The following is a 26,373-nucleotide window of genomic DNA, read 5'->3' as shown; positions in this document are numbered from 1 at the left end:
CCGAGAGGAGAATGGAGGAGAAGGGATTGCGACGTGACCATCCCCCCTGGGGGGTGATTTCTCGCTTTCTGTCTCTATGTCTCTCTCTGTCTGGCGAGCGCACGTGCCCTATAGCAAAAACCTCTCCAAAAAAAAAAGGGACAAGTGGGAAATATAAAGACCTAGAAAGCATTTGTAGTAGAGAAAGTATGGTGGAGGGGAAGAGATACACCAATAAAAGGGATGATAGTACTCTCTAAATGTAGTAAAGTGTTTTTTCAGGCTATAACATAAGAATATTAACAATTACTTATTCAGTGTTAGGTATGAATCAAATAAGCTTGCATCAAATCCCACATTTTATGAAAAAATGTAAGGGAATGATATTCTTACCATCTGTTTTCTTTGAATCATTTCCGACATTGGAGTGATCCTTCTTGTCCGCCTTATTTTTACCATCTTTCACCTCACCTGAAAATAACAGACATGACAAACAGTACATTGTGTATAGCTGAAGGAGAAGTTATAACTATCTCTAAATCTATCAAGGCAAGTCATGAGGGAGTACATGCCTGAGTTTAAATATCTTTTGTAACCATGTTTTGGGATCCAGAAATTGAATCATAATCTGGAAATTAAGACTGAAAATTTCTATTAAACAGGGTTGTACTTGGGACAGCCCATGGCCTAGTGACAAGAGCCAGACCCTATATGGCAGATCTTGCAATTTTAATTGGGTCCCACTGACTTGAAAAACTCAGTAGGTGTATAAGTGTGTGCATGTCCAAAATACCAAAAAATGGGAGAAATTGAAGAGATGGAATTGTGGCATGACCATTCCTCATGGGGTATACTTTCTCCCTTTCCCTCTTTCTTTCTGTCTTTCTCTGGTGAGAGAACGCACTTTCCATCAAATTAAAACAGAAAAAAAAAAAAAAAGAAAGAAAGAAAGAAAAAAACCCACAGAGTGTTGTGCTTAAGTCAATTGTGTTTTTCTTCCAAGAAAGGCAGTTCAGCTTTGATGTTTGGCTGTGGAATGAAAAAAAACCTGGGTTAAACATAAGTTCTACCAGTTAATAGCTATTTAACTTCTCTGTGTTTCAGTTTTCTTGACTGCGAAATGGGGAGAATAACACCTATTTTATAGACATAAGGATAAATTATTTTAAAGTATATAAGTACTAAATGTGATATCTGGCTTTCACTCAATGACAGTTATTATTTTGAAACAGAGCTACAAATGGCATTCTCATTCATGACCTCATCAAAATGTAATTTGTAAATGTTAAAAAAACACTGCTTCTACAAATGCAGAATGAATATGTCTCAAAATGTATTTAGCTCATTTATGAGTGAATCAGTGAGATCATGAGGATGGTTCCACGAGCATTTAAGGCCGCAGCTATCTATACACATTTAAGAAATATGCTAAGATAGCTAGGCTAGAGATAAACTGGTTATATACTACCGGGCAATAAAATAATAAAAAATAATCTTTGGAATTATCTTCTCTATCAGTCAAAAAATCTATAAGTTAGCATTTAATTTATAGTATGTAGTCCTGAATCAAACAGTAAATAATAAAGTTAAGCACAGCTGTTTTTCAAAAGCAGAGGTCAGCAAATTATGGCCTTTGGGCCAATTTTTGCCTGTCATCTGTTAAGATAAACAAAGTTTTATTGATATACAGCCATGTCCATTTATGTAAAAGTAGAGGTGAATACCATGGGTGTGCAGAGCCAGAAATATTTCCTGCCTGGCCCTTCACAGCAAAGGTATGCTGCCCCCCTATGATAATTTTGTGCTAGTCTGCTCAAATAGGCCAATATAACATTGAGAGGACATGAACCCTTTCCTCCAGCTTTAATTTCAAAATCTAGGTATTTTTCTTACTGATCACACTAATGGCAGTTTTCCTTTTAGTTTATATAAACCAAGTATACATTACTATTCCAATACTGGTACTTATCGAAGCTAAATGATTCTAAGAATAATAGGAGTTAGCAAGGCATTCAAAATATGTGTGTGAGGGAAGGAATTTTTTTTTTTTTTGCTTTTTCTATGCAAGGCAGTCTGTTAAACATTTTGCATGCATTATTTCATTAAATTCTAAGAATAATCACATTATTAAGGTACTATTATTGAAAATATGTAAATTATCTAAGATTTGCCCATTAAATGGTCAATCTGTTGAATAACCAACTCATCAAATGATTGAAGATGCTTTCCAAGTTTGAGTTTTCCTTGACATCACTACAGCCATGTAAGCAAACACTGACTAGTGCCATCAGTGTTGAGTGGGTTCCCCATCAGCATGAGTTTCACATACTACCCTGGCCTCACCCCTAACTCCCACCTTGCACCTGCATCTCCCTCTAGCAATAAAAATGCTCCTGTCAGCTAAGATAGACCTGATTTAAGCCACTCATCTGGTAGTCTTTGAAAAATGGCCAACCAATCTTCCTATAGGGAATTGTACTTAACTAACTTGTAGAAAATTAACCTGAAATATGTGTGAGGGGAAGCCTATAGAAAAAAATGGAATTGAGGTACAATCTTATTTTGGCTCACGTTAAGAATTTATTTTTGCCAGAGGGTCCTGTGCTCACTGGTGACAAAGAGAGAGAAAGAGAGAGAGAGAGAGAGAGAGAGAGAGAGAGAGAGAGAGAAAGCATCACCCAATGAGGTATGATCATGCTGCAATTCCTTTCCTTTCATTTCTCCAAGTTGCTGAAATTTTGTGAATACACATGTACAGGTGCAATGTGTTTTTCAAGCCTCCAGGGCCAGGACTCAAACCATGCGGTTGGCTATGTGGGTTCTGGTCTTAACCATTAGGCCACAGGGCCAACCCTGGTACAAAAATTTTTGAAGTCAATACATAATTTTTCAAAACATGCATTTTCAGTAACTTTCTGAAGATCCCTTACATTATCATCACCTTTTTATGGCTGAGGAACTTAAGGCACAGGTAAAGTAATTTACCACAGGCTACACAGATAGTTCTGATTCTAGAAGCCAGACTCTCAACTACTGTATTCATTGGTCCCCTATGAAGCTCAAGTTTTAGATTGTAGGCTATCATTTATTGTTTCCATTTCTAAGTGCCTTTGGTCTACAAATTTATTTAAAAACAGATTACCTAAGGATAATTTAAGACCATTTTTGGCTGTGATACATTCTACAAAGCATACACTTTTAATGGAATTTGACAAATTCCTAAGTTAAGTTAGAAGTTAGTAAACACTCCAGGTTTCCTCTGTTTTTAATTCTAAAATGGGATGAACTTGCTGGAAGGATTGAGGAAAACAGGAGTCTACTCTGGCCAGGGTCCAAACAGGAGGAGTTCAAGTGGTAAGAGTCATCTTCCTCTGCTATCACCAATGACCAAAAGGAAAGGAATTCCTTTGGACGTCTTATGGACAGTATAGATACTGGCTTTTCCCTATTTTAATATTGCTAGAGTTGGACTCAAGAGTCTCCAGACCTTTTGTCATACTGATTCCCCACAGAAAAGTTATTTTTCTTCCTAAAGGACCCTGTATACCACTCCTGCATCTATTTAAAGCCTTCCAGATTTCTCTGAACTGGTGCATTAGCCACAGCTGCAGTAGACTAGGGTGTCTTTTTTAAGTCAGAAGACATGTAAAATTTGTAGGATGCTAGTCAGCAGCCCGTGGCAGCGTGTCTTCTCATCCAGAGTTTGGAATGCTGATTGGGGGACAGGTATCTCGATGGAGACCAAAACTTACAGGATCCTGTAATTGCCACCAAGGGAACAGAACTATACAACCCCCTAACAAATGCCCTTTAGCTTAAACCTGGGAAATAAATTGTGTAAACCAGAGAAGGGTGCCAGGAAAGTGACGCATGCTTGTTTGGTGATGTTCCTTGAACAAAACCATTAGGTGATTTCCCACGGGTTGGGTATAGAGTAATGGGTGATGTGAGCAGTTATTCAATACACAGGGAAACAAAAGAGCTTTTCTGTGCAGTTATAAATCATTTTAATTAGGCTGCTATAATATAGTCCAGAACCACCATTAGCCTTTCTTATTATTACTCTAAATTGATTTCTTTCCCACCTCTAATTTAATACTTAATTTTTAAGGGAAATGGCAGAGTGTTGCTTACGTTGGGAAATAAACACATTCATGAAATGAAACAAACCTAGTTGAAGGCTCAAGCTCCTAATCATCTTCAAAATAAGTCATGGTTATCTCTGCCCTTTCTGAGTGTTTTTAATGCCCCCTTATAGAATTTTAACATTCTTTGTGACTGGCTTATTTGTGTTCACTGGTTTCTCTTATTAACCTGGCCCCACTGCCTTGTTTTATATGACCCACAAGCTAAGAATGGGTTTTACATTTATAAGTAATTGCATAAAAAAGTTAATCTTTTGTGACATGTGAAAACTATATAGAATTCAAGTTTCAATTTCCATGGATAAAGTTTTATCGGAACACAGCTTGTTCTTTTGGAAATGTATCATCTGTGACTGCTTTCACTTTAAAATGGCAGTGTTGAGCAACTGCCAACATAACACAGGTCTCAGTAGAGACCATATAGCCTGCAAAGCCTAAAATAAAATATTCACTATCCAACCTATTACTGGTATAAATTATAATTATAATTCCTGGAATAAATAGTTATACAATTTTTTTATGAACAGTTGTTGAATCTCAATATCTGGTTCTTCCCTCTCCTCTATGGCACTGAACCTTACAAATAGTGGGGACATGCTGGTTACAGAATATGGAGTTAGGACTCACATAGGCCTGAGTTTAACCTGAGGTCCCAAATTACTGACTGCTTAACCTGAAGCAAGTGATTTATTGGGTCATTGGAAAATCATGACAGATCTTTGCATAGGAAAACAGAAAAAATATGTCATTCCTTTTTTAACAGTCCAATGACTTCTATGAATATCAGTTCTTTCTCTGTAAGGTGGGAATGACTATCTGCTTCATAGACCTGTTCTAATTTTTAAATGATTTAATATAGGTAAAATCTCAAGCACAATGTCTGGCGCATGCTAAGCATTCAATAAATGATAGTGTTTTTATTAAGGGAAAGATATTTTTACCCACTCTACAGAAAGAGAAAAGAAAGGTGGGAAGACAGGACATATCTTGCCTCTCTCACCACCCTTTACTGTATTCTTCCTTTGAGAGGAGTGATTTATATAGGAGGAAGATTTGAGCATGCACAGCTCAGCCTAGCACCCTTTTCCGTCCTCCTTGGGAGTGTGTTTTCCACAAAACACACACATTTTCTGTCACTCCAGAAGCAGTCTCCTGGGGTGCGTGGATAGGAGACAAGTTCCCATGTTTGCCTGGCTGTGCCAGGCTCTAGTAGAGTGACCTCCATTCAGGGAAGATGTGTAAAGAAGCCCAAATACAAGTCCACATCTCTCAACTACAGTGGAGCTGACACCCTGATCACTGGCTTTCTGATTTGGGTATCTCTTACTCAGTTGGTTCAGACTTTGGTAGAGGAAAAGAAGGTGGTTGGCACAGTCTTCTAAAACTTCAAAAACTGCATCATAAATCTCCACTATATACTGAACTTTTATTTTTTTCCTGAACTATGATGCAATTAAATATAAAACAAACTAGTTAATAGCAGTTTCCAAAATCAGGCTGCTATCGGGGGGACTAGCTTCTCCTACCTCCTAAGGTGATGATGAAGGTTAATGGAAGGAATCTATGTTCTTGAAACGTGATATAAGCTATTGTTATTATATGTATTAAAATATTAGTCCCCAAATACACATGTTATAAGTGAATTATAAAAATAATTAGAGAAAGTTTTGCTAAGTACTTTCTACATATTTATCATTTATCCAAGTCCTAGAGCATGACAGCTAGAGCACAATTTGAAGTAGATTACCTGGTCCTCTAAGCAGATAAGAAGACAAACATGTAAAAAGAACCTTTAAAAAGTATCTGCTGTGTAGTTAATACATGCTGTTTGTTGTTACTGTCTTTGTTGTTTTTGCTATCATAACTATTATCATCAAAAGCTTGTAAGAAAACATTTAACAGACACAAGAATAAAAAGTTATCTGTTGGTGATAAAGTATATGGTAATATCCTTGCCTTGATTGATATGCACTGCATTCATGCTGGGTTAAACAATTTTATACACTGTACATCTTTAGTACAATGATTAAATGTAAATTTCAAAAGTGTGTAAAAATCCCAAAAGGTTTACAAGAGGCCATGCTGGAGCAAGTATTATTATGCACATTTTACTGACTCATAGAAGATGAAGTAACCTGACAGAGGCCAGGTAGAAGGGAGAGACAGCTGTGAGTTGAAACGAGGTCTGCTGACTGTGAATCTACCTTACTATTCAGTCACAACCTGCCACTTGGAACCTGCAGACCCTCTGAACTTCCTGCCCTATCCTACATCAGAGAACCAATTCCATGCCCTGTGTATTCACTCACCTCATTTTCTGCTGAGAAGTCTCTTGACTTCTGACCAGCAAGCTTTAGCATTTAAAACCCAGCTCAGATACCACCTACTCTTGATATTTACCCTATTTCACTATTCCCAGTCCTAACAACTAATGCCTCTTCTCTTATACATGTTCCTTGGACACTGTATCTGCCATGCCACTACACTTACTTGCTCACGTTTCACTAGAGTTATTGGTAAGAATATCTAAAACCCCATGAGACCATGGACTTCTTAAGACCTTTCCATTTCTTTTCTTTGTTCAAGTTTATTGATTTATTTTCATAAGAAAGAGACAGAGAGGTAAGTCCTCTCAACAGCCTTTCTAATCAACCATGTCCACAGGTATACATGTATAATAGGTGTGTTTAGGTTCATTTCTAAAGCCCCAGTGGCAAGTACAGTGCTTGGTATATAATCATTCATCAGTAAATATTTGTTGCATTAAATACAAGAAATCAATAACTATATGTACATTATGATAATCCGCCTATCCTGGTTTCCCTGGAATTTTTCTGGTTTTTAAAAGAAAACCCTTGGGCCAGCAGGTGCATGGTGGTTAAGGCACTGGATTCCTATCTGACTGACTATTATTAGAATCCTGGACATGAGACTTGAAAAATCACACCAGTCACATGTGCGTACTTGCCCAAAATCCCAAGAGAAAAATGGAAGAAAAGAGATTGTGGTATAGAACATCCTCCCTGGGGGATGATTTCTCAATTTCTCACTTTCCCTCTCTCTGTCTCTCTGGACAGTGCATGTGCTCTATGGTTTAAAAAAAAAAAAAAAAAGAGGAAGAAGAAGAAGAAGAAAAAGAAAAAGAAAGTCTTGCATCTAGGAAACCCCTCAATCCCAGGCAAACTGGGATAATGGTCACTGCAATGTATACACTTAACACATGTAGGTATATAGACACATACTTCAGGAATAGGCCTCAGGCAGAGCTGAGGCTGGATTCTCCTAGAGGGATTTTTCATATGAGAAATTGAATTCCCATTTACCTATCTGGCAGTGAGTACTTGGGACTGTGCTGGGTTATTAATAGTAATTTCAACCTGGTAGCTAGGTAGGCATTGGCTAGTCTCCAGAGCAACTATGAAGGTAAATATGAGTTGTCAATCTCCCTAAAGAGAAAGGCACAGGTGAGCTGATGGCAACCACAGCCCAGTGAGAAGAGATCAGCAGGAGCTAGATGACGGAGGAAGGCCTGCTCGGCAAGTTTTCATAGTTGAAGCTGTTTGCCTGTTTCCATCACGTCATTGATGCCAGGAAAAGACCTTTCACCTGTGCAATTCTACTCACCATTCTGTTGCTTTTCTCCTGAGGACTTCTCAGCTTTGGAATTTTTCCCACGAGTGTTTTCACTTTTGCTTGTGCGTGTTCCATTGACTTGATTCTTAACTTCGCCAGATGTCTTTTTCTCAGCTTTGCCAGATGCACCTTCCTCAGCCTGGCTTTTGGCTTCCATTTCTTTTTGCTTCTCCTCTGCAGCCAGGCGAGCCTTTTCCTCTGCTTCCTTCTTGGCCTTCTCCTCTGTGTTCAGGACACGTTAGGAAAGGTGTATGAAAGAGAGAAAGAGGCATGTCATTAGCAGAATTGCCTCTTTTAATACCTTAAAATGGCCTAAGGTGCTTCCTAAGTGCTCGAGGTATAATTTTGGTTAAATCAAGTCAGAGTCCTACATACATTTAGAAAACCAATACATTAGGTTCATGATGTCATTTCTGAAAATAGTGAACTATAGAAGGAAACAAGGAGGAAATAATAGTAGTATTTGGTAAACCAATACCGTAATGGGCATTATTAACATGATTATCGATTACCTCTATTAAATGTGTTCTCTACACTAAGTGTTATGTTCACTACTTTTCTGAGATGATTTCTTTTCATCCTCAAGACAACCTATCACAGCTATTATTGTGACCCTATTTCATGCATGCAGAATCAAGGCTCAGAGAAATTAAGTTTTTCCACAGTCCCAGTAAAAACTGGAATTTTATATAAGTTTGCTTGGGACCTTTAAATATAAACAACCGATTACAAAACAAGAAGCCAGGGAAAATAAGTAGCACTAAAACAATACAAAACAAAACAAAAAACTAGCTCTATGCTTAATCAAAAACACAGCACTGGGGACCAGCAGTTAGCGTAATGGCTATGTCGCTGAACTCCCATGTAGTTGACCGCGGTTCGTGTCCTGGACCCGGTGGCTTAAAACTCACGCCGGGCATGTGTGCGTGCATGCCCAAGGTCCAGAGAGGAGAATGGAGGAGAAGGGATTGCAGTGTGGCCATCCCCCCTGGGGGGGTGATTTCTCTCTTTCTGTCTCTCTGTCTCTCTCTGTGTGTGACTGGTAAGCACACGCACCCTATAGCGAAAACCTCTCCAAAAAAAGAATTAACATGATTATCGATTACCTCTATTAAATGTGTTCTCTACACTAAGTGTTATGTTCACTACTTTTCTGAGATGATTTCTTTTCATCCTCAAGACAACCTATCACAGCTATTATTGTGACCCTATTTCATGCATGCAGAATCAAGGCTCAGAGAAATTAAGTTTTTCCACAGTCCCAGTAAAAACTGGAATTTTATATAAGTTTGCTTGGGACCTTTAAATATAAACAACCGATTACAAAACAAGAAGCCAGGGAAAATAAGTAGCACTAAAACAATACAAAACAAAACAAAAAACTAGCTCTATGCTTAATCAAAAACACAGCACTGGGGACCAGCAGTTAGCGTAATGGCTATGTCGCTGAACTCCCATGTAGTTGACCGCGGTTCGTGTCCTGGACCCGGTGGCTTAAAACTCACGCCGGGCATGTGTGCGTGCATGCCCAAGGTCCAGAGAGGAGAATGGAGGAGAAGGGATTGCAGTGTGGCCATCCCCCCTGGGGGGGTGATTTCTCTCTTTCTGTCTCTCTGTCTCTCTCTGTGTGTGACTGGTAAGCACACGCACCCTATAGCGAAAACCTCTCCAAAAAAAGAAAAAAAAAAAACAGCACAATTATAAAGTTTTAACATTTATGAAATGATTGGCTCATTCATTCAACTCATAACTACTGAACTAGAGTCAAACATTATTTTGTATTGGGAATACAGCAGAAAGGACGACAGACTTACAGAAAAGACATAATTAAGTAAATAAATGACTAAGATAATTTCAGATGAGGAAAAGTGCTTTGCAAAAACTAAAGCAGAGTAATGTGATGGAAAATGTTCAACACAGAGGAGGAAGGTGACTTTAGATAAGGAGTTAGGGAAGGCTTTCTTGAGCAGGCAACATCTAACCAACTCCTGAGTGATGAAGATCTGGTCATGTAATAACTTAGAGAAATAGCATTTTAAGCAGAGGAATTTGCAAAAGTCATGAGACAAGAATGGGTGTGGTATATTCCAAGGACATTGAGTTAGCCAGTATGGCTTAAACAAATTTGGCAAGGGGTTAGTGACAAATGATACAGTCAAATGTTCAAGCACAAACAGAGTTCAGATCATACAAGACCTTGGAGGCAATCAGGTGGAGTTGGGTTGTAGAGAATGACATTCTTAGAAGGTACTCACAGAAGCCAATCCTCCTTAAAGACAAGAGACTCACCCCATACAGCTTGCATTCAGTTCATTCAAAAGGCCTTCCAGATTGTGCCATGTGTAAAAATGCCCCACTCTTCATTATCAGAGGTCCTATTTATTTATATGTTTTCCTTGGAAAAATCTTAATAGACAGTATGTTTGTTTTAAATTTAATGGACACCAGAAAGGTTATGCGTCTAATCATGTTTCTCAGCAAGAAAAATTCATTTGACAACTGAATTAGACCAATTTTCCATGGGAAATTTGGCAAAAATAAAACAAAACCAAAAATAAACTTAGAGTGGTATATTTGAGAAACAAATCTGTTTTTGCTTGATTGTAGCTGACATCAGATGTTAATGTTTAAATAATGAATGACAGTTCTTATGACATCATAATCAAATCACATATGAGCCTGCCCTATTGAATCATTCCTTTCTCAGCAGAAATCACTTTCTAGCTAGTGGCTTTGCAATGCTTTTCAACTTGTTTATTCAACTTCTCTCTCTGCCTTTTATCCCTAAAATAGCTGCTATTTGTGTGATAGACCATACATTTCCCAAAGTGGCACTACTCAAAACAAGTAGACACATAAATAAGAAAAAAAAAAGTATCCTAGCAATAGGAAGATCTTTTTCATTGAAATCAGATTCCTTTATATATTCAGGATGAAATTATTAGTATAGATAAAATCTTACTATGGTAAGAAAATGGAAGTGAGAGTATAGTTAATTTGCAAGTGCTGACAGGGCACAATGATGGCATATACAAGGAATTAACTTCCCAGGTCTTAAATTTATACCCTCGGCATTTCTAGCCCTCTAGACTATTGGAAAACAAATGTAGTTCAATACCAGTTCCCTTTGCTTTCCCTCTCATACTGTCTGTGGTGATGTGGTTCAATATGAAAATGGTCAATAGGAGACAGCTAAAGAGTTAAATGGAACAAAGCCTTCATGGTTCATAAATTACATTCCTCCTAAGGGAGAGCTGGCTCTACCCCATGTGGAACATCTCTCCAGTCTCAGAGAAATATATTGATTTCTTCATTTAATTTGTCTTCCTGAATAATGATACTATAGACTCTTAGTTAAAAATACTACTGGTCTAGTTACTCCTTGAGACAATTTTTCTGAAGTGTCTACTGAGAGAGAGAGAGAAAAAAAGAGAGAGAGAGAGAGAGAGAGAATCGAACAGAAATAACCACGAAATACTATACAAATTTTAAATAGTTAATTCTCAATGATATACATGAACAATATAAAATCTCTTCTAGAAATCAGAAAGCTTAAAAAGGTATTGCCAAATGAACTTCCTAAACATTTCAAAGAAGTGCTCCAACTGACAGAAAAATTCAGTACATATTAAAAAGTTAAGAATGAGGAAAATTTGCTAATGAACAATGAAACTAGTAAAACTTAATGTCAAAATAAGTGTTGTACTATAGAAGAACATTGGTACAAATAATTAAAAATACTATTCAAAGGCCCACCATTCTTCCCAGCTCTTGATTGGCAGAAGCAAGTATGTGGACTGAGGCCAGAGATTACCTTGGCTGCCAGTCTCTCTTGCTTCCAACTTCTGTCCTGCCCTTCTTCCCAGCACTTGAATCTGGGAGACCTTTGGGACACCTGGTCCCAGCAACAAAAGTGCAGGTTACAGGGTGAGCATCAGGAAGTTGGGGCTACAAAGAGATCACTGATCACATCCTCCTACACCCTTGAATGTTCAAAATTAACTCTAAGAAATTATTCATAGTGGCAAAATTTAACAAGATGAAAGGAAAAGAGCAATGAACTCCAGAAGATGCAAGAGAAAAGGGACAAGCTACAGGAGGAAAAGAGGTATTTCCATGATTTGAAAAAAGAAGTAGACACCATAAAAATAAATCAAATGGAGCATTTAGAGATGAAGGCTGTAAGAAATGAAATCAAAACCTCCCTTGAAAGTATTAAAAGCAAATTAGATCATGCAGAAGATCAAATCTCAGGTGTAGAAGATAAAACCTCTGATCTAGGAAAATACACTAAAAAGATAGAGAAAATAACCAAAAAAAAATTAGGATAATATATAAGAAATATTAGAGTCCATTAAACATCCAAACATCTGAATAATTGATATCCTGGAAGGTGAAGAAACTAATAAGGACACTGAAAATCTATTCCATAAAATCCTGGAAGAAAACTTTCTAAGCCTAGAGAAGCATTCAAGCATGCAGACCCAAGAAATACAAAGGACCCCAAATAGAATCAACCCAAGAAGTTCTCCATGTCACATTATTATCAGACTGGCTCAAACCATAAAGACAAGATACTAAAATTGGCAAGAGAGAAATGTCAAGTTACTTACAAAGCTTATCCCATCAGGTAAACACTGGACCTTTCATCAGAAGCAATGCAAGCAAGGAAAGAATGAGGAAATATATTCAAAATGTTACATGAAAAACAATTTCGACCAAGATTACTATTCCCAGCAAGATTGTCTTTGCATGAGCAGATAAAAACATTCTCAGATAGGGACCAGCAGTTAGCGTAATGGCTATGTCGCTGGACTCCCACGTAGTCGACCGTGGTTCACATCCCGGACCCAATGGCTTAAAACTCACACTGGGCGCGTGTGCGTGTGTGCCCAAGATCCTGAGAGGAGAATGGAGGAGAAGAGATTGCGGCGTGGCCATCCCCCCCGGGGGGGGTGATTTCTCGCTTTCTATCTCTCTGTCTCTCTCTGTCTGTCTGTGCGTGCGAATGCACGCACCCTATAGCAAACAAACAAACAAAACTCTCCAAAAAAGACAATTCTCGGATAAACAAAACTTGAAAGAATTTACCAACTCCAGACCAGCTCTTCAAAAAATTCTGAACAGAGTGTTATACCAAGAAAACTAAAGACAGGCAGACAGACAGAAATAAAAGATCAAAAAAACCCCAAGAAAACAGCCAACTTAATGGAAGGGACAAGTCTGGAAATATCAATAATAAATGTTAATGGTTTAAATTCTCCAATCAAGAGACACAGACTGGCTGAATAGATAAAAAAAAAAATAGAAACATTCCATCTGTTGCCTAAAAGAAATACGTCTTGTGGATAAAGATATACATAGACCAAGAGTAAAGGGTTCAAAAGAGATATTCCGTGCAAACAGAAACCAAAAAAGAACAAGAGTTACAATACTGATTTCAAACAAAATAGGCTTTAAGGCAAAAACTCTAAGAAGAGACAAAGATATAATAGTAAATGGGTTAATTCATTAAGAAAATATAACACTTATTAATATCTATGCACCCAATCGAGGAGCACCCAAATATGTGAAGGAAAGACTGCAAATATAAAAGGAGAGATAGACTGCAATACACTAATTGTTGGGGACCACAATACTGCATTATCTCCTTTAGATGGATCAATAAGACAAAAAATAAGAGATTCAAGACTGATACCATAAATCAGATGAATTTGACAGATATCTATAGAACTTTTCACCCCAAACAAAAGAAAACATACATTTTTCTCACCCCCACATGGTACCTTCTCAAAGATTGATCTTGTGATAGGGCACAAAACAAGTCTTTACAAATTTAAAGGTATAGAAAATATATACAGCATCTTCTCTGACTGTGATGGAATTAAACTTGATATCAATTTCAGGGTAAACCCATGAAAATACACAAATACATGGAAACAAAATGAATGATCTCACAACTACAGAAGAGATTAAGACTGAAATCAAAATATTCATGGAAACAAATGATACTGAGTACAAAAGTTTCCATAACCTATGGACACGACAAAAGCAGTCATAAGAGGGAATTTCATAGCAATTAGTTTACATAAGAAAAAAAGATGGAAAGGTGGCAAATGGACAACCTAACATCATGCCTCAGGGAATAGGAAAAACAACAACAAATCTTTAAAAATTCCAGGAGAAGAGAAATAACAAAGATTCAAGCAGGAAGAAATGAAATAGGAAATAAATGAACTATAAAGAAAATAAATGAAAGCAAAAGCCAGTTCTTTGAAAAGATAAACAAAATTAATAGCTAGACGAATTAAGAAAAAGAGAGAAAGGAATCATATAAATCAAATTTGCAATGAAGCAGGTAATATTACAATGTACATAATAGAAATATAAAACATCATTAGAGGATACTATGAGTATATGCCAACAAACAAGAAAATGTGGATGGGATGAACAAATTCCAAATCTACCAAGATTGACTCAGGAGGACATAGAAAGTCTGAATAGACCCATAATCAACTTACAAAATCTATACCATTTCTATATACAAACAACAAGCAGGTAGATGCAGAACTGAAGAAAGTAATCCCATTTACCATAACCACAAAAAGTGTAAGATACCTAGGAGTAAATATAACCAAGGAAGTAAAAGAACTCTACAATGGAAATATTTTTTAAAAAAATGAAAATGACACAAAAAAGTGGAAGGATAGCCCATGTTCCTGGATTGGGAAAATTAATATAATCAAAATGATAATTCTACCCAAATTAATCTACATATTTAATGCGCACCCTATAAAATTCCAAGAGACATTTGTCACAGATTTAGAAAAGACTGTCATAGAATTTGTCTGGAACCATAAAAGACCCCATATTGACAAAGCAATCCTACAAAAGAAGAGTGGGTGGTATCTCACTCCCTGACCTCAAAATATGTTACAAAGTTGTGATAATCAAAACAGTGCAGTATTGGTACAAACAGATATGTGGACCAATGGAACAGAATAGAGGTACAGAAATAAACCCCCAAACATGCAGCCAACTGATTTTTGATAAAGGGTTCCAGTCAACTCAGTAGGAAAATAAAAACCTCTTTAGCAAATAGTTCTGGAGAAACTAGTATCCACCTGAACCCCTATCTCTCACAATTAACAAAAATCAACTCAAAGTGGATCAAAGATCTAAACCTAAGACCTCAAACTATAAAACTACCAGTGGAAAACATTGAGGAAACTCTGAGGGACATCAAAGTAGGCAAAAATTTCTTAAGTAAAACCACCAAAGCACAGGCAATAGTCCCAAAAATAGACAAGTGGGATTACATCAGATTAAGAAATTTCTGCATGGCAAAAGACACAGTAATTAGTGTGAATGAACAACCCTGGAATGGGAGAATATTTTTGTAAACTATGGGTCAGATAAGGGACTGTTAATCAGAATGCACAGGGAAATCAAGTAGCTTATCCAGAACAACAACAAAAATTAATCAATTAAAAGATGGGAAAAAGAGCTTAGTAAACAACTCTCTAAGGAAGACATATGAACAACCAAAAAGCATATGAAAATATGCTCCATAACCCTCATCATAATGGAAATTCAAATCAAAAGCACATTGAGATGCCACCTAACCACATTCAGAATAGCAAAGATAAAAAAAACCCCAATAAATGATAAATGCTGGTAGGGATGTAGTGAAAGGGGATCCCTCCTATACTGCTGTTGGGAATGTAAATTGGTACAACCACTGTGGAAACCAATATGGAGGTTCCTCAAAGAACTACAAATAGAACTACCATATAATTCAACAATTTCACTCCTATCTACTCAAAGGATAGGAGAATACTCAGTCAGAAAAGTGCTTGCACATCTGTGTTTAGTGCAGCATTATTCACAATTGTTAAGACATGGAACTACCCTAATGTCCACAGATGGAGGGATTGGAAAAGTGTGGCACTCTAAGGAATACTACTCAGTCATAAAAACCCTGGCATTTGATAGAAAGTGGTCAAATATGGAAGATTTACTACTGAGTAAAGCAAGTCAGGCTATGGAAAAGAGACATTGTGTGTCTCCACTAAACATGCTGTCAACACTCTATGGTGGAAATGGAAAGATTAGAGGACATAGAAGCATTGAAAATGGTTATAGATTCTGAAGACAATGTGGGAAGAGGGTGGGGGGTGGGTGAGAGTGCATGGAAAAATATTAAGAAGGAAAATAGAGAAGAAAGACATTTATAGGACACAGAAATGGGTTATTATTTGTCAATGATAATGTGTTTTGTTTCCTCAAGTAGAGTGGTGTAAAGTGTATTCATGTTGGTAAATACAACTTACAAGCACACACATAATAATAATAATATTCAAGGCTGACTCACTTATATAACAACAATATTCTTACAACAACCTGACAATTTATTTACAATAATCTAGATTGAATATTTCAAACTACTATTGTTGATTCCACAGTTCCATCCCCATGTGAAGAGGGAAATTGGCACAGAGCTTATGCATATCATAGAGAAGTGCAGGAGCATGCAGAAACAGAAATATACCCCAAAGAACCAGGAAGAAGTGACTATACCACCAGATGACTAAAAATCAAAGCAGAGCCCACAAGAAATAGAAAATCAGGAAATACCTCCCCTTGAAAGGATCGTGACAATTCACCACCAATGGATAAAGCAGAAGAGATCATAAAAATGTTAGAAAAAATTCAGAATACTTATCATAACAAAAATCAATGAGATGCAAGAAAAAACAGACAACCAATTCCAGGAGATGAGAAAATCCTTCCATGACTTGAAAGAGGGACTCTATAAATACAGACATACTGAAAAAGAATCACACAGAATTTCTGGAGAATTTCTGGAGATAAAGAATACAATGCAGGAAACTAAAACCTCCCTTCATCACTTCAAAATATTAACAGCAAATTAGACCATGCAGAAGAAAGAATTTCTGACCCTGAAGACAAAATTCTCTAATTTTGTCCAAGTAACCAAAAAAGAATAGAAGAATAACCATTAAAAATGAGGACAATAGGGAACCAGCAGTTAGCATAATGGCTATGTCGCTGGACTACCACATAGTGAGCCGCGGTTCGAGTCTCGGACCCAGCGGCTTAAAACTCGCACCGGATGCGTGTGCATACGTGCCCAAGATCCTGAGAGGAGAATGGAGGAGAAGGGATTGCGGCGTGACCATCCCCCCTGGGAGGTGATTTCTTGCTTTCTGTCTCTATGTCTCTCTCTGTCTGTCTGGCGAGCGCACGCGCCCTATAGCAAAAATCCTCTCCAAAAAAAAAAAAAAAAATGAGGACAATATACAGGAAATACTAGACACCATTAAATGGCTGAATATTCACATAATAGGTATTATAGAAGATGAAGAGACAGGTAAATGCACATAAAACATCTTCCATATTATATTAGCTGAAACTTTCCAAATTTAGAGAGACATGGATATCCAAATTCAGGAAATACAAAGGACATCAAATAAGAAGATCCTCTCCAAGGTTTATCACAGCCAAATTGCTAAAAATCAAAGTCAAAGACAAAATTCTAAAAACGGCAAGCGAGAAGCAAAAAGTTACTTACAAAAGTTACCCCGTTAAACTAACATCATATCTCTCAGTTGAAACAGAAGGCAAAGAATGAATGGGAAGACAAATTTAAAACTGAAAGTAAAGCAATTACAGCCAAGAGTACCATATCCAGCAAGATTATCCTTCAAATGGAAAGGAGAAATAAAATCATTCCCAGATGAATAAATGCTGAAAATATTCACCAGAACAAAACCAACTCTTCAGATAATACTTAAGGGACTACTACACTAGGAAAGCTAAAGAGAGACAAATAGAAGAGAACACAAAACAACTAGGAAAAAAGGATAAATCTTCACATATTGATATTAATATTGAATGTTGAGATTAAATAAAGATTCGACTATTTTACAAACAAGTTGGTTTAAATACAAATTCACCAATTATTTAAAAGACAGTTGTTTCCACAGATTTCAATTTATTATAACCATTATTCATTGTATAAAACTAGATTAATAGAGAGAAATTCCAAAATGTTACAGTTGAGTCTTTCTTTGGAGTGAATTCAAAACATGGCCAAAATCAAGAACTTCATAAAACTTATAAATTACCAAATCACTGGTTTTATCATGTCTTCACTTTTAAACATCTCTTTCCAATTTTTTTTTTTTATTTTTGCTTTCTTGAAGACTTATTTCTTTACACACAGTATAGTACTGTGGTCTTACAAGAACTCAGTGTGTGAGTAAAAGTGTTCTTTTTTATCTCTTTCTCATGAGCTGTTGTTATATACAAATTTACCTAGCTCTAACTAGATCGATGATTGATACCCACAGACTTTTTCATATTATTAAACTCTTATCTCTCACAGTTTTCTACATGGAAATTACAGGTCCTTCTTTCACTGACTATGTTAGGATTATTTTGTTAATTCATGAGATCATTTGTTGCCTAATTTTTTATTAATTATTATTTATTCTGCATTCATTCACTGAATATCATCACAGCATACAAGAGGCAGATTCCCATCCATAATATACTGTATAGTGTCTTAGTCATACATGTTATCATCATAAATAATTTTCCATTTCTTGTTTCATATGTGTGTGTGTGTGTATATATATATATATTTCCCTGCCCCCATTTCTCACCTTCTGTGATATCCCACCCTCCTCCCACTCTATTTCTTGTATCTGCAGTTGCTTTCCATTCCTTTTTTTTCTCCCCCATTTTATTGGTTAACAAAATATCTTAATTGCTCTAAGTACTTTCATTAGTAAGTTCAGCTAATATATAAACATCTGTGGACAAATGTTTGAATATGTTTTTATTTAGAACTTTATCTCACAGTAAAGAACATCACAGACAATTCAGCACATACTTGCAGAATAACCACTGGTGCAAGTTTCAAATGTTCACAACATAATATAATGTTAAATGTTGAAGGTAATGAATATGTTTATATCTTCTGTTTGTTTATTACAAACCATATACATGTATTAAAAGACCATTCTGTGTCCTGCAAAGATGTATAATGCTTATATGTAAATCATAAATTACAATAAAAATTAAAAGAAAAAAAGCTGAGTTGTGATGGAGGAGGTAAGTAAAAATTCACTAAATTTCTCAGCATTTGAAAAATAGTATCACTATGTAGTCCACATTTACAGGTAGAAAGGCTTATAATTAAAGAAAAAGCCCAAAGATAATCATTAGTAAAATAAAAACAGGACATATATAAAAAGACCATGTGTTGAGACCAGCAGATGGCATAATGGTATTGTCACTGGAATCTCATATGGCTGAACACATTTGAGTCCCAGACCTGAAGGCTTGAAAGTCATGCTAGGTACACGTGTGTGTGTGTGTGCGCCCAAAATCCTGAGATGAAAACAGAGGAGAAGGGATTGTAGCATGACCATGCCTTCAGGGGGTGATTTTTTACTTTCTGTCTCTCTGTCTCTCTGGTGAGCACACGTGCCCGGTAGCAAAAATCTTTCTAAAAAACAAACAAACCAAACAAGGACATAAGCAAAGTTAAAAACAATATGACAAACTGGGGTGAGAAAAAAATGGAAAGATATTTTGACAATTGAATTATAATAATCCCCAAAATAAAAAGAATTACTATGAATTGATAATAAAAATTTAAACAAGCTAATGGGGAAAGATGAAGCAGGAAATTATATAGAGAAATAAGCACTCTTTCTATACTTCTCACTGGGAGAGAGAATTGGTTAAAAAATAATGTCCAGAGAGAAATTTGATAATGCATATCAATAATTTTTAAAGCTCTCCTCTATTTTCACAGAGAAATTTTCCATCTAAAACATTATCTTATGGGACCAGCAGTTAGTGTAATGGCTATGTTGCTGGACTCCCATGTAGTCGACCGAGGTTCGCGTCCCAGACCCGGTGGCTTAAAACTCACACCGGGGGCATGTGCATGTCTGCCCAAGATCCCGAGGGAAGAATAGAGGAGAAGGGATTGTGGCGTGGCCATCCCCCCTGGGGGATGATTTCTCGCTTTCTGTCTCTCTGTCTCTCTCTGTCTGTCTGGCGAGTCCACACACCCTATGGTAAAAACCTCTCAAAAAAAGTTAATAAAACATTATCCTAGATAAATAATCAGAAGCAGGTTCAAAGACTTATGAATTTGTATGTTCGTAACAACTTTATGTGTAAAAGGAAGAATTGACAACTTACATGCTAACAATAGCATTCAGTTCAACTATGGTACTTTATAAAATGTAGCCATTTAAGTCAGAATAATCAGAATCAGGATAGAATACTCAAGATAGAAACAGAAAGGAAAATATAAGACAATATTTTATTATGCTCACAATTTATAGGGAAAATTTTTACTTACTCATAGAAAAGCACATTATAAAGAGCTATGTTAGTTACTTTAACCATAGTTATATATGGTTGGAGAAGTTATGAGTAATATTTATTTTATTCTTTATAATATATTGGGGTGTTGGAAAAGTCATGATGTATTTTGCGATTTTCCTATGCAGAAATGTGTCATGACTTTTCAGACAACCTACTACTTTTTCTCTTTCAACATTTGTAGTGTAGACACATGTTAATCTTACTCTAGAAAATACATGTTGAAAAAGCATTAAATTCGGAATGGGAATTGATCAATGCTGATTAGACTTGAAAATCATTACACTCATATGTCCTTGGTTTGGAATAATGATCTTTAGCTCTAAGAGCTATATTACTTATAGCTCTTTAATTTTTCCTATGACTGTTTTTTTCTGGTCTTTCAGTTTTGTAAATCAGATTGGTTAATAAAACCAAGACTTTAGATCCAATCCAATTTCCAATGTTTAATAATAATATATGTTCAATTGCCCCACAGAGGGCAGGTGTTTTGGGGTGTTCTAAGAATAAAAAAAAAAAAAAAAGAATAAGACAATTTCAAATAATAAACTACCAGTGGAAAAATAGATGCAACCTGGATTTTTATTAATACCAGTCAACTAGTGAACATTAACCCAGAGGCTGAACATACTATAAAATATAATTACATGTTGGTATTTTTCCTAGTTGCATCTTAACTTTGTATTCCAACCTCCAACCTTCATTTCCAATTTGTTTAAATAACAGCTATCCTCTATCAAGCACTAACCATGTGCAGGCTCGGTTTTGCTTTGCACATATTATTTCTATTCTTCACATCAACTCTGCGATGTGCGTTATCATTCCCAAAATGGAATTTCAATGAACCTACCTGAGTTTGCCAAAGAACACCTTATAAGTTTGAATTCAATTCTCCCTTTGCCCACTAAATGACACATGCTTTGAAAAGCAAATTATCTTCCCACAAAATGCCCATAACTCAGGTTCTGTGCATTTATCTATCTTTTTTCTCCTTATTTCTGTTTCTAAATACAACACTGTTCAGGGCTCAACCCTAGGTGTCCTTCAATCTTGACAATGCCATACCTTCCTAAACTCCCTGAGCAGGGTTAGGGACAAGCCCTTTTATACTTCCAAAATAGCCTAAGTATATCTCTAGCATCATACCTAAAAGCATTTTAAAATCATCAGTTGTTTATTGACCTGTCCTTTTTACAGGGCCAGTCTTCTCTTGTAAAAGAAACCTCTAATGCTTCCCCAGGTGATTAGTTTCAGAAAGTAATTTTAGTAAGCCAGATAACCGCAAACAAATTATTTTTAAGTACCTCTTTAAATTGTGTATTGTCAGGAATTAGATTTTCAAGTGTAATGAGTGTAATTGATTCTAAGTGAGGGTTTTTTTTTTTTTTTTTTTTTTACATGATGCAGTAGCTACCATTGCTATTTGCAACATCTGCCAAAAGGGATGATTTAAATGTTTAAAGCATTTGGATGGACTGTGAGAAGATACATTTAAAATATGAAAGAGGCACGGACTTCTTCCATAGCTCAGGGTGCAGCATCTGTCTGGCAATGATAAGGGTCCAATTATGCCCTCAAAGCACCGTAAATAAAAACCCTTTGCCTTACCTGGAATGAAGAACCACATGGACAAGACTTTGTTGGCAAGCCACAAAGGCTAGCCTTTGAATAACTCCAACAGGGAGGCTGATTCTCTCCTACACTTTAAAAGCAGGACTCTTCCCACTGATTTATGGGAGATCATGACTGTTAGAATATGGGCCACTACCATCCTCACCCTGATTCTCCCCTGTTGGGCTGACATTGGGAGAATAAAAATAAAGGTACTATGTTTTGGGATAAAAGCTTTTTGCCTGCTGTGAAGGGCTGTAGCTCAAGGCTGATGAATTCTGGTGACAAGTGCAAGGCCTTGACTGAACTATTTTTTTTCACTGAATGAAACTCTACTAGTAATGTCCTTTCCCTCTCCCCTGCCACAAAACTATAAACTTTGAGGATAAGCCTGTCTGTTACTCAGATGCCCATGGCATCAGGCATAGGGCCTGGTTCATGATAGGCATGCAATAAATGATAGCAAGAACTGACTCTTGTTGAAGCCTTACTGAACTTCAAAAACCACACACACATTCCTCCCTGGAATCAGTCATCACAGTTTCAAACCCCTTCTCTCAGATTTGTGTTCCTGGATAGCTCTTCTACCTAGACTAAAATATTGTTAGTAGTATGTGCTGATCATGCAGTACATGTTCAATAAATACAAATGCATGTTCAAATGAATGAACATTTAAACTTTCAAAAAATGCATGGATTTATAGGTTTTTTTCTGTTTATAGTACCAAGAGCATGACCTTGTTAGTAGTATGTGCTGATCACGCAGTACATGTTCAATAAATACAAATGCATGTTCAAATGAATGAATGCTTAAACTTTAAAAAAATGCATGGATTTATAGTATTTTTCTGTTTATAGTACCAAGAGCGTGACTTTTCTGATTTGAATTTTGATAGTGCTTGCTTCAGGGATTTTCCATCTACTTATAAGTTATCAGTTTCAGAAGATCAGTACTATGATTTGAGCAATGAGTGAAGGTAGATTATGAAAATGAAAGGAAGATTAAAATGCACAGAAGAAAATTAAAGTTCCTTATATTCCAACATAATGGTCAAGGTGACTATTGGCTGGGCTTAAGTAAAAGAAGAAATAAAGGCCTCACAGTTGTACCATATGACATGAAATGAGAATGACAAGATGGTCTAGCAGAGGTCAAGAAATAGTAATACCCATCCCCTGTGGAATCTTCACACTAAAAAGGAATTTAGTCATATTTTACAAAGGGCATGACTCCAGGATGCTTAGATGTCTGTTGCATTTTACCATGCTTTGAATGTAGCTATAATGAAAATCAAAAGATGGTCCTACTATTTCATAATTTGAAATGCACCCTGAGCACCTATGTTTCACTTGCAACACCTATAGGTCATGGAAGGCAATCTCTTGTTTCATGAGTGGGTGTTGAGCTGGTCTAGACAGGTTTCCTGGGAGATTCTCCTCAGTAACACATTACCTTTGGGCACCTTGGCCCTCCATCTCTCCCGATTGATGTGTACCACCTCGGTCCAAGTGGCTTTAAAGCTCTTATAGTCAACAGGGATGACAGAATTGTTGATTGGGGCACTTCCTTCTGAACCAGAGCTCTTGACACCTGATCGCTTTGCGTCTGATGAGCTGATGCTGTTCAAACTGAAGAACAAATAAATAAATAAATAAATAAAATCATTCCAAAGAGTCAGTGTTTGAGAAATGTTTGCTTATATGCAAGCCCAAGAGAGAAAAAGCTATTGCTATAATTTTCCTATTTTCTGTAGGTGACAAATAGAAAATTATGTATTTTCAGTGGGAAAAAAAAAATCAACATTACAGCCACATGAGTCTAAGTGTTTCTCATGTTAGTCCTTCTCTGCTGATTGGTCTCTTCTTTATTCTGGTAACTAGAGTCCTTTCACATGAACTTTCTCTGTTCTTTGAAAGTAACAAATTTGTCTTCCTTATCAGCAACCTAGACTTTTACTTGATTCTACAGTTTAACCTGCTTCCACACTGACAACTATTCCAAGTTACCCAACAACTTGCTCCTCCTTTCTAGCTCCACCCTTCCCTGTACTCAGTGTGCCTCTGATGGCAGGATACCTAAGTCTTTATGTTGCTGGGAGAAGATGGAGAAGCACAGAAAACATAAAGATGGTGAACAGTTGAGTCTTACAAAAATTCTCACTTTACATGAATGCTTTAAGCTTTAAATACTGGTAACTTTGCAAATATTAGAAAGTGCTATCCTTCTGGAAAACTCTCCCAAAGTAATTCATGCTCCCGTGTTTAGAACAGTGACTGACATGAATATAAATGACAATTATGACTGACTAGATAAGCAGAGTTTGCTTTAGTCAGTGCTTCCAAAGCTGTGTGGCCTTGAGGACTCAGGCATGGGGTCCTGTTGTTATCTTGTTATAATAGCAACCTGAAGGGAGTCTATCCATCTTGAGCATCTCTGGGGTTACATTGTCCTAATGTTCCTTTACTTGCTCTATGCTTCCTTTTTCCTCTTCATTTCATTCTCTTCTTTCTTCTTTATGACTAAGCCCATGGTTTTTCATAGGAAAGTAGTAGTGGTATTAATAATAGTAGCAGCAGCAGTAGCCCGAGTACAACTAATCATGACTAGGTGTGGGGTCAGTTGGTGCAGTGGTGTTGCAGCTGGACCCACATGGAAATGGCCCTGTGTTCATGTCCTAGGACTTTTATGAGCATGCTGTGCACTTACATACAAGCCCATGACTAAGAGTATTTGTGACTGGGGATGGATTATGGTATCAGGAGTCTGATGGGGACACCTGTCTCCCCTCTCTCTCACAAGGAAGAAATAAATAAGCTTTTATTGTTTTGAATTTCCTAGCAGGTGTCTGCACTCACCAGAGAAAGAGCGTAAAAAGCAAGGAAGCACACCCTCTCCAATAGGGCATGTTTATGCCACAATCCCTTCTCCCCTATTCTCTTGGAATTTGGTGCATGCCAACACACATGCCCAGCATGTTTTTCAAGCTGCCAGGCTGGGACTCTCATTGTAGAGTCAGCCATGTGAGATCCAGTACCTTATCCACCATACCATCTGCTGGCCCATTAGTAAACATTGTTTTTAAAAAAACTAATTGTCAGTCTTCTTTTAGTTAGCATTTTTTCTGTGCTATATCTTGTTCTAGAAGGTTTATATGTGCTGAAGAGCTCATTTAATCTTCCCAGCAGCATGTTTGTATTATAATCCATGTCTTCTAGATAAGGAAAATGAGGCAACCTACCTGAGATGGCATAGCTAAAAAGTGATGGAGATGAGGCTATTTAAACCTTGAGATCTGACTGCACAGCCTGTACTCTTTACTACCCTACACTTGATATGATGATATGGTAAATGGGATTTAAAGTGTTTCCTTTTTGTCTCTACTTTACTCTCTTCCTGAACCTAGAAATGAAAGTCAGTTTCATTTCTGTTTTATAATCTAATCTGTGGTACTCCTTTGTGGGGGTATCAGAAGCAAGGGGGATCTGGGCAAAGCAGGTAAAAGTATAGCACTGGTTCAGCTGTAAGCAAAGCCCAAAGAGAATGAGAATGGGCTGGAGGCCAGCACCAGGTATCTGTGGGTCATGATCTGGACCTTGGTCACCCCTTATGTAGGTCAGCCGGGACAATACAGGGAGTATAATTTTGACTTTTCTGAGGAAAAAACAAAAAGATGTAGACAGATAAGGGGATAAAGAAGATCAGAAGGGATTAAAGCAAACATCTTTAAGAAATAATGTCCCAACCCCACCTCTGTCCTAAATGCCAGACCAACCTCCAGCCCTTGAGCTTCTCCACTGACCTGGAACGCCTCTGTCCTGTCCCACCAGTTTGGGAACTCTCATCAATTAATGGACTCACAATCTTTTCAGTCATGTCTGTGAGCACAGTGAAGGTGGGCTCCACAATGAAATCAATAAAACCTGAAGAGAAACAGCAAAATACTTCAGAGGACTACATATTAACTTAGGCCTTTTCCATATTTTCTAGTGGAAACTGATGAATCTTTCTTACCTATATAAAGTTCATCTATACAAGAGCTCCAGATCAAATTAAGAGTTGACTGATCTCATTCATTTAATATATCCCTTGATTTGATATCATTAAGTCAGTTCTATTTCTCCTACATAACCTTGCTAAGACTTTTCAGTAGATAGATCAATAAAGTGCTTAAAAATATATATTCAGTGCCTGCCATGTAACTAGTAATGCAACAAGAACAGCATAGAAGGCTAAGATGAGTAAGATAACTGGTTTATCCTTAAGAAATTTATAGGAGAGATTAAACAGGCACAAGAATGACCCCTCCATTTCAGTGGCAGGGATGATATTTCTCTCTCACTGAGAGTCTGTGAACAGCTTCTTGGAGGTTAGGATGTTTGATATGAACCCTTAAGAATGGGTGGAGAAGAAGATGTGGTTATTTGTGTTGAGGGGAGTGATGGAATATAAGTGAACAGACAGATGAAAAAAAATGCAGGATGTGTCTAAAGATCCGTTTAGACCCAGGGAGTGAAAGCTTAGGAAGGCAGGTCACTTATAGCTCAGAGAAGAGGCTCCTAAGTGTTGGGCTAA

General features: G+C 37.0%; 1 protein-coding gene across 4 annotated transcripts in view; it reads right to left on the bottom strand.

Moving 5' to 3' along the window:
- Nucleotides 1-26,373, bottom strand: part of PDE1C (phosphodiesterase 1C) — a 385,889-nt gene that overhangs the window by 63,861 nt on the left and 295,655 nt on the right. For all 4 annotated transcript variants that reach the window (XM_006171492.2, XM_006171494.1, XM_006171493.3 and 1 more), the window contains exons 13-16: nt 25,601-25,721; nt 23,254-23,429; nt 7,749-7,979; nt 373-450 (exon numbers count right to left, since the gene is read on the bottom strand). In XM_006171492.2, the coding sequence (XP_006171554.1) occupies nt 373-450; nt 7,749-7,979; nt 23,254-23,429; nt 25,601-25,721 (606 nt within the window). The remainder of the gene's footprint in view (nt 1-372; nt 451-7,748; nt 7,980-23,253; nt 23,430-25,600; nt 25,722-26,373) is intronic.

Source organism: Tupaia chinensis, unplaced genomic scaffold (assembly GCF_000334495.1).
Source record: "Tupaia chinensis unplaced genomic scaffold, TupChi_1.0 Scaffold149666_1, whole genome shotgun sequence".
Taxonomy (NCBI): Eukaryota; Metazoa; Chordata; class Mammalia; order Scandentia; family Tupaiidae; genus Tupaia; species Tupaia belangeri.
Note: the sequence above shows the minus strand (reverse complement) of the source record. Positions and strands in the feature narration are given on the sequence as shown.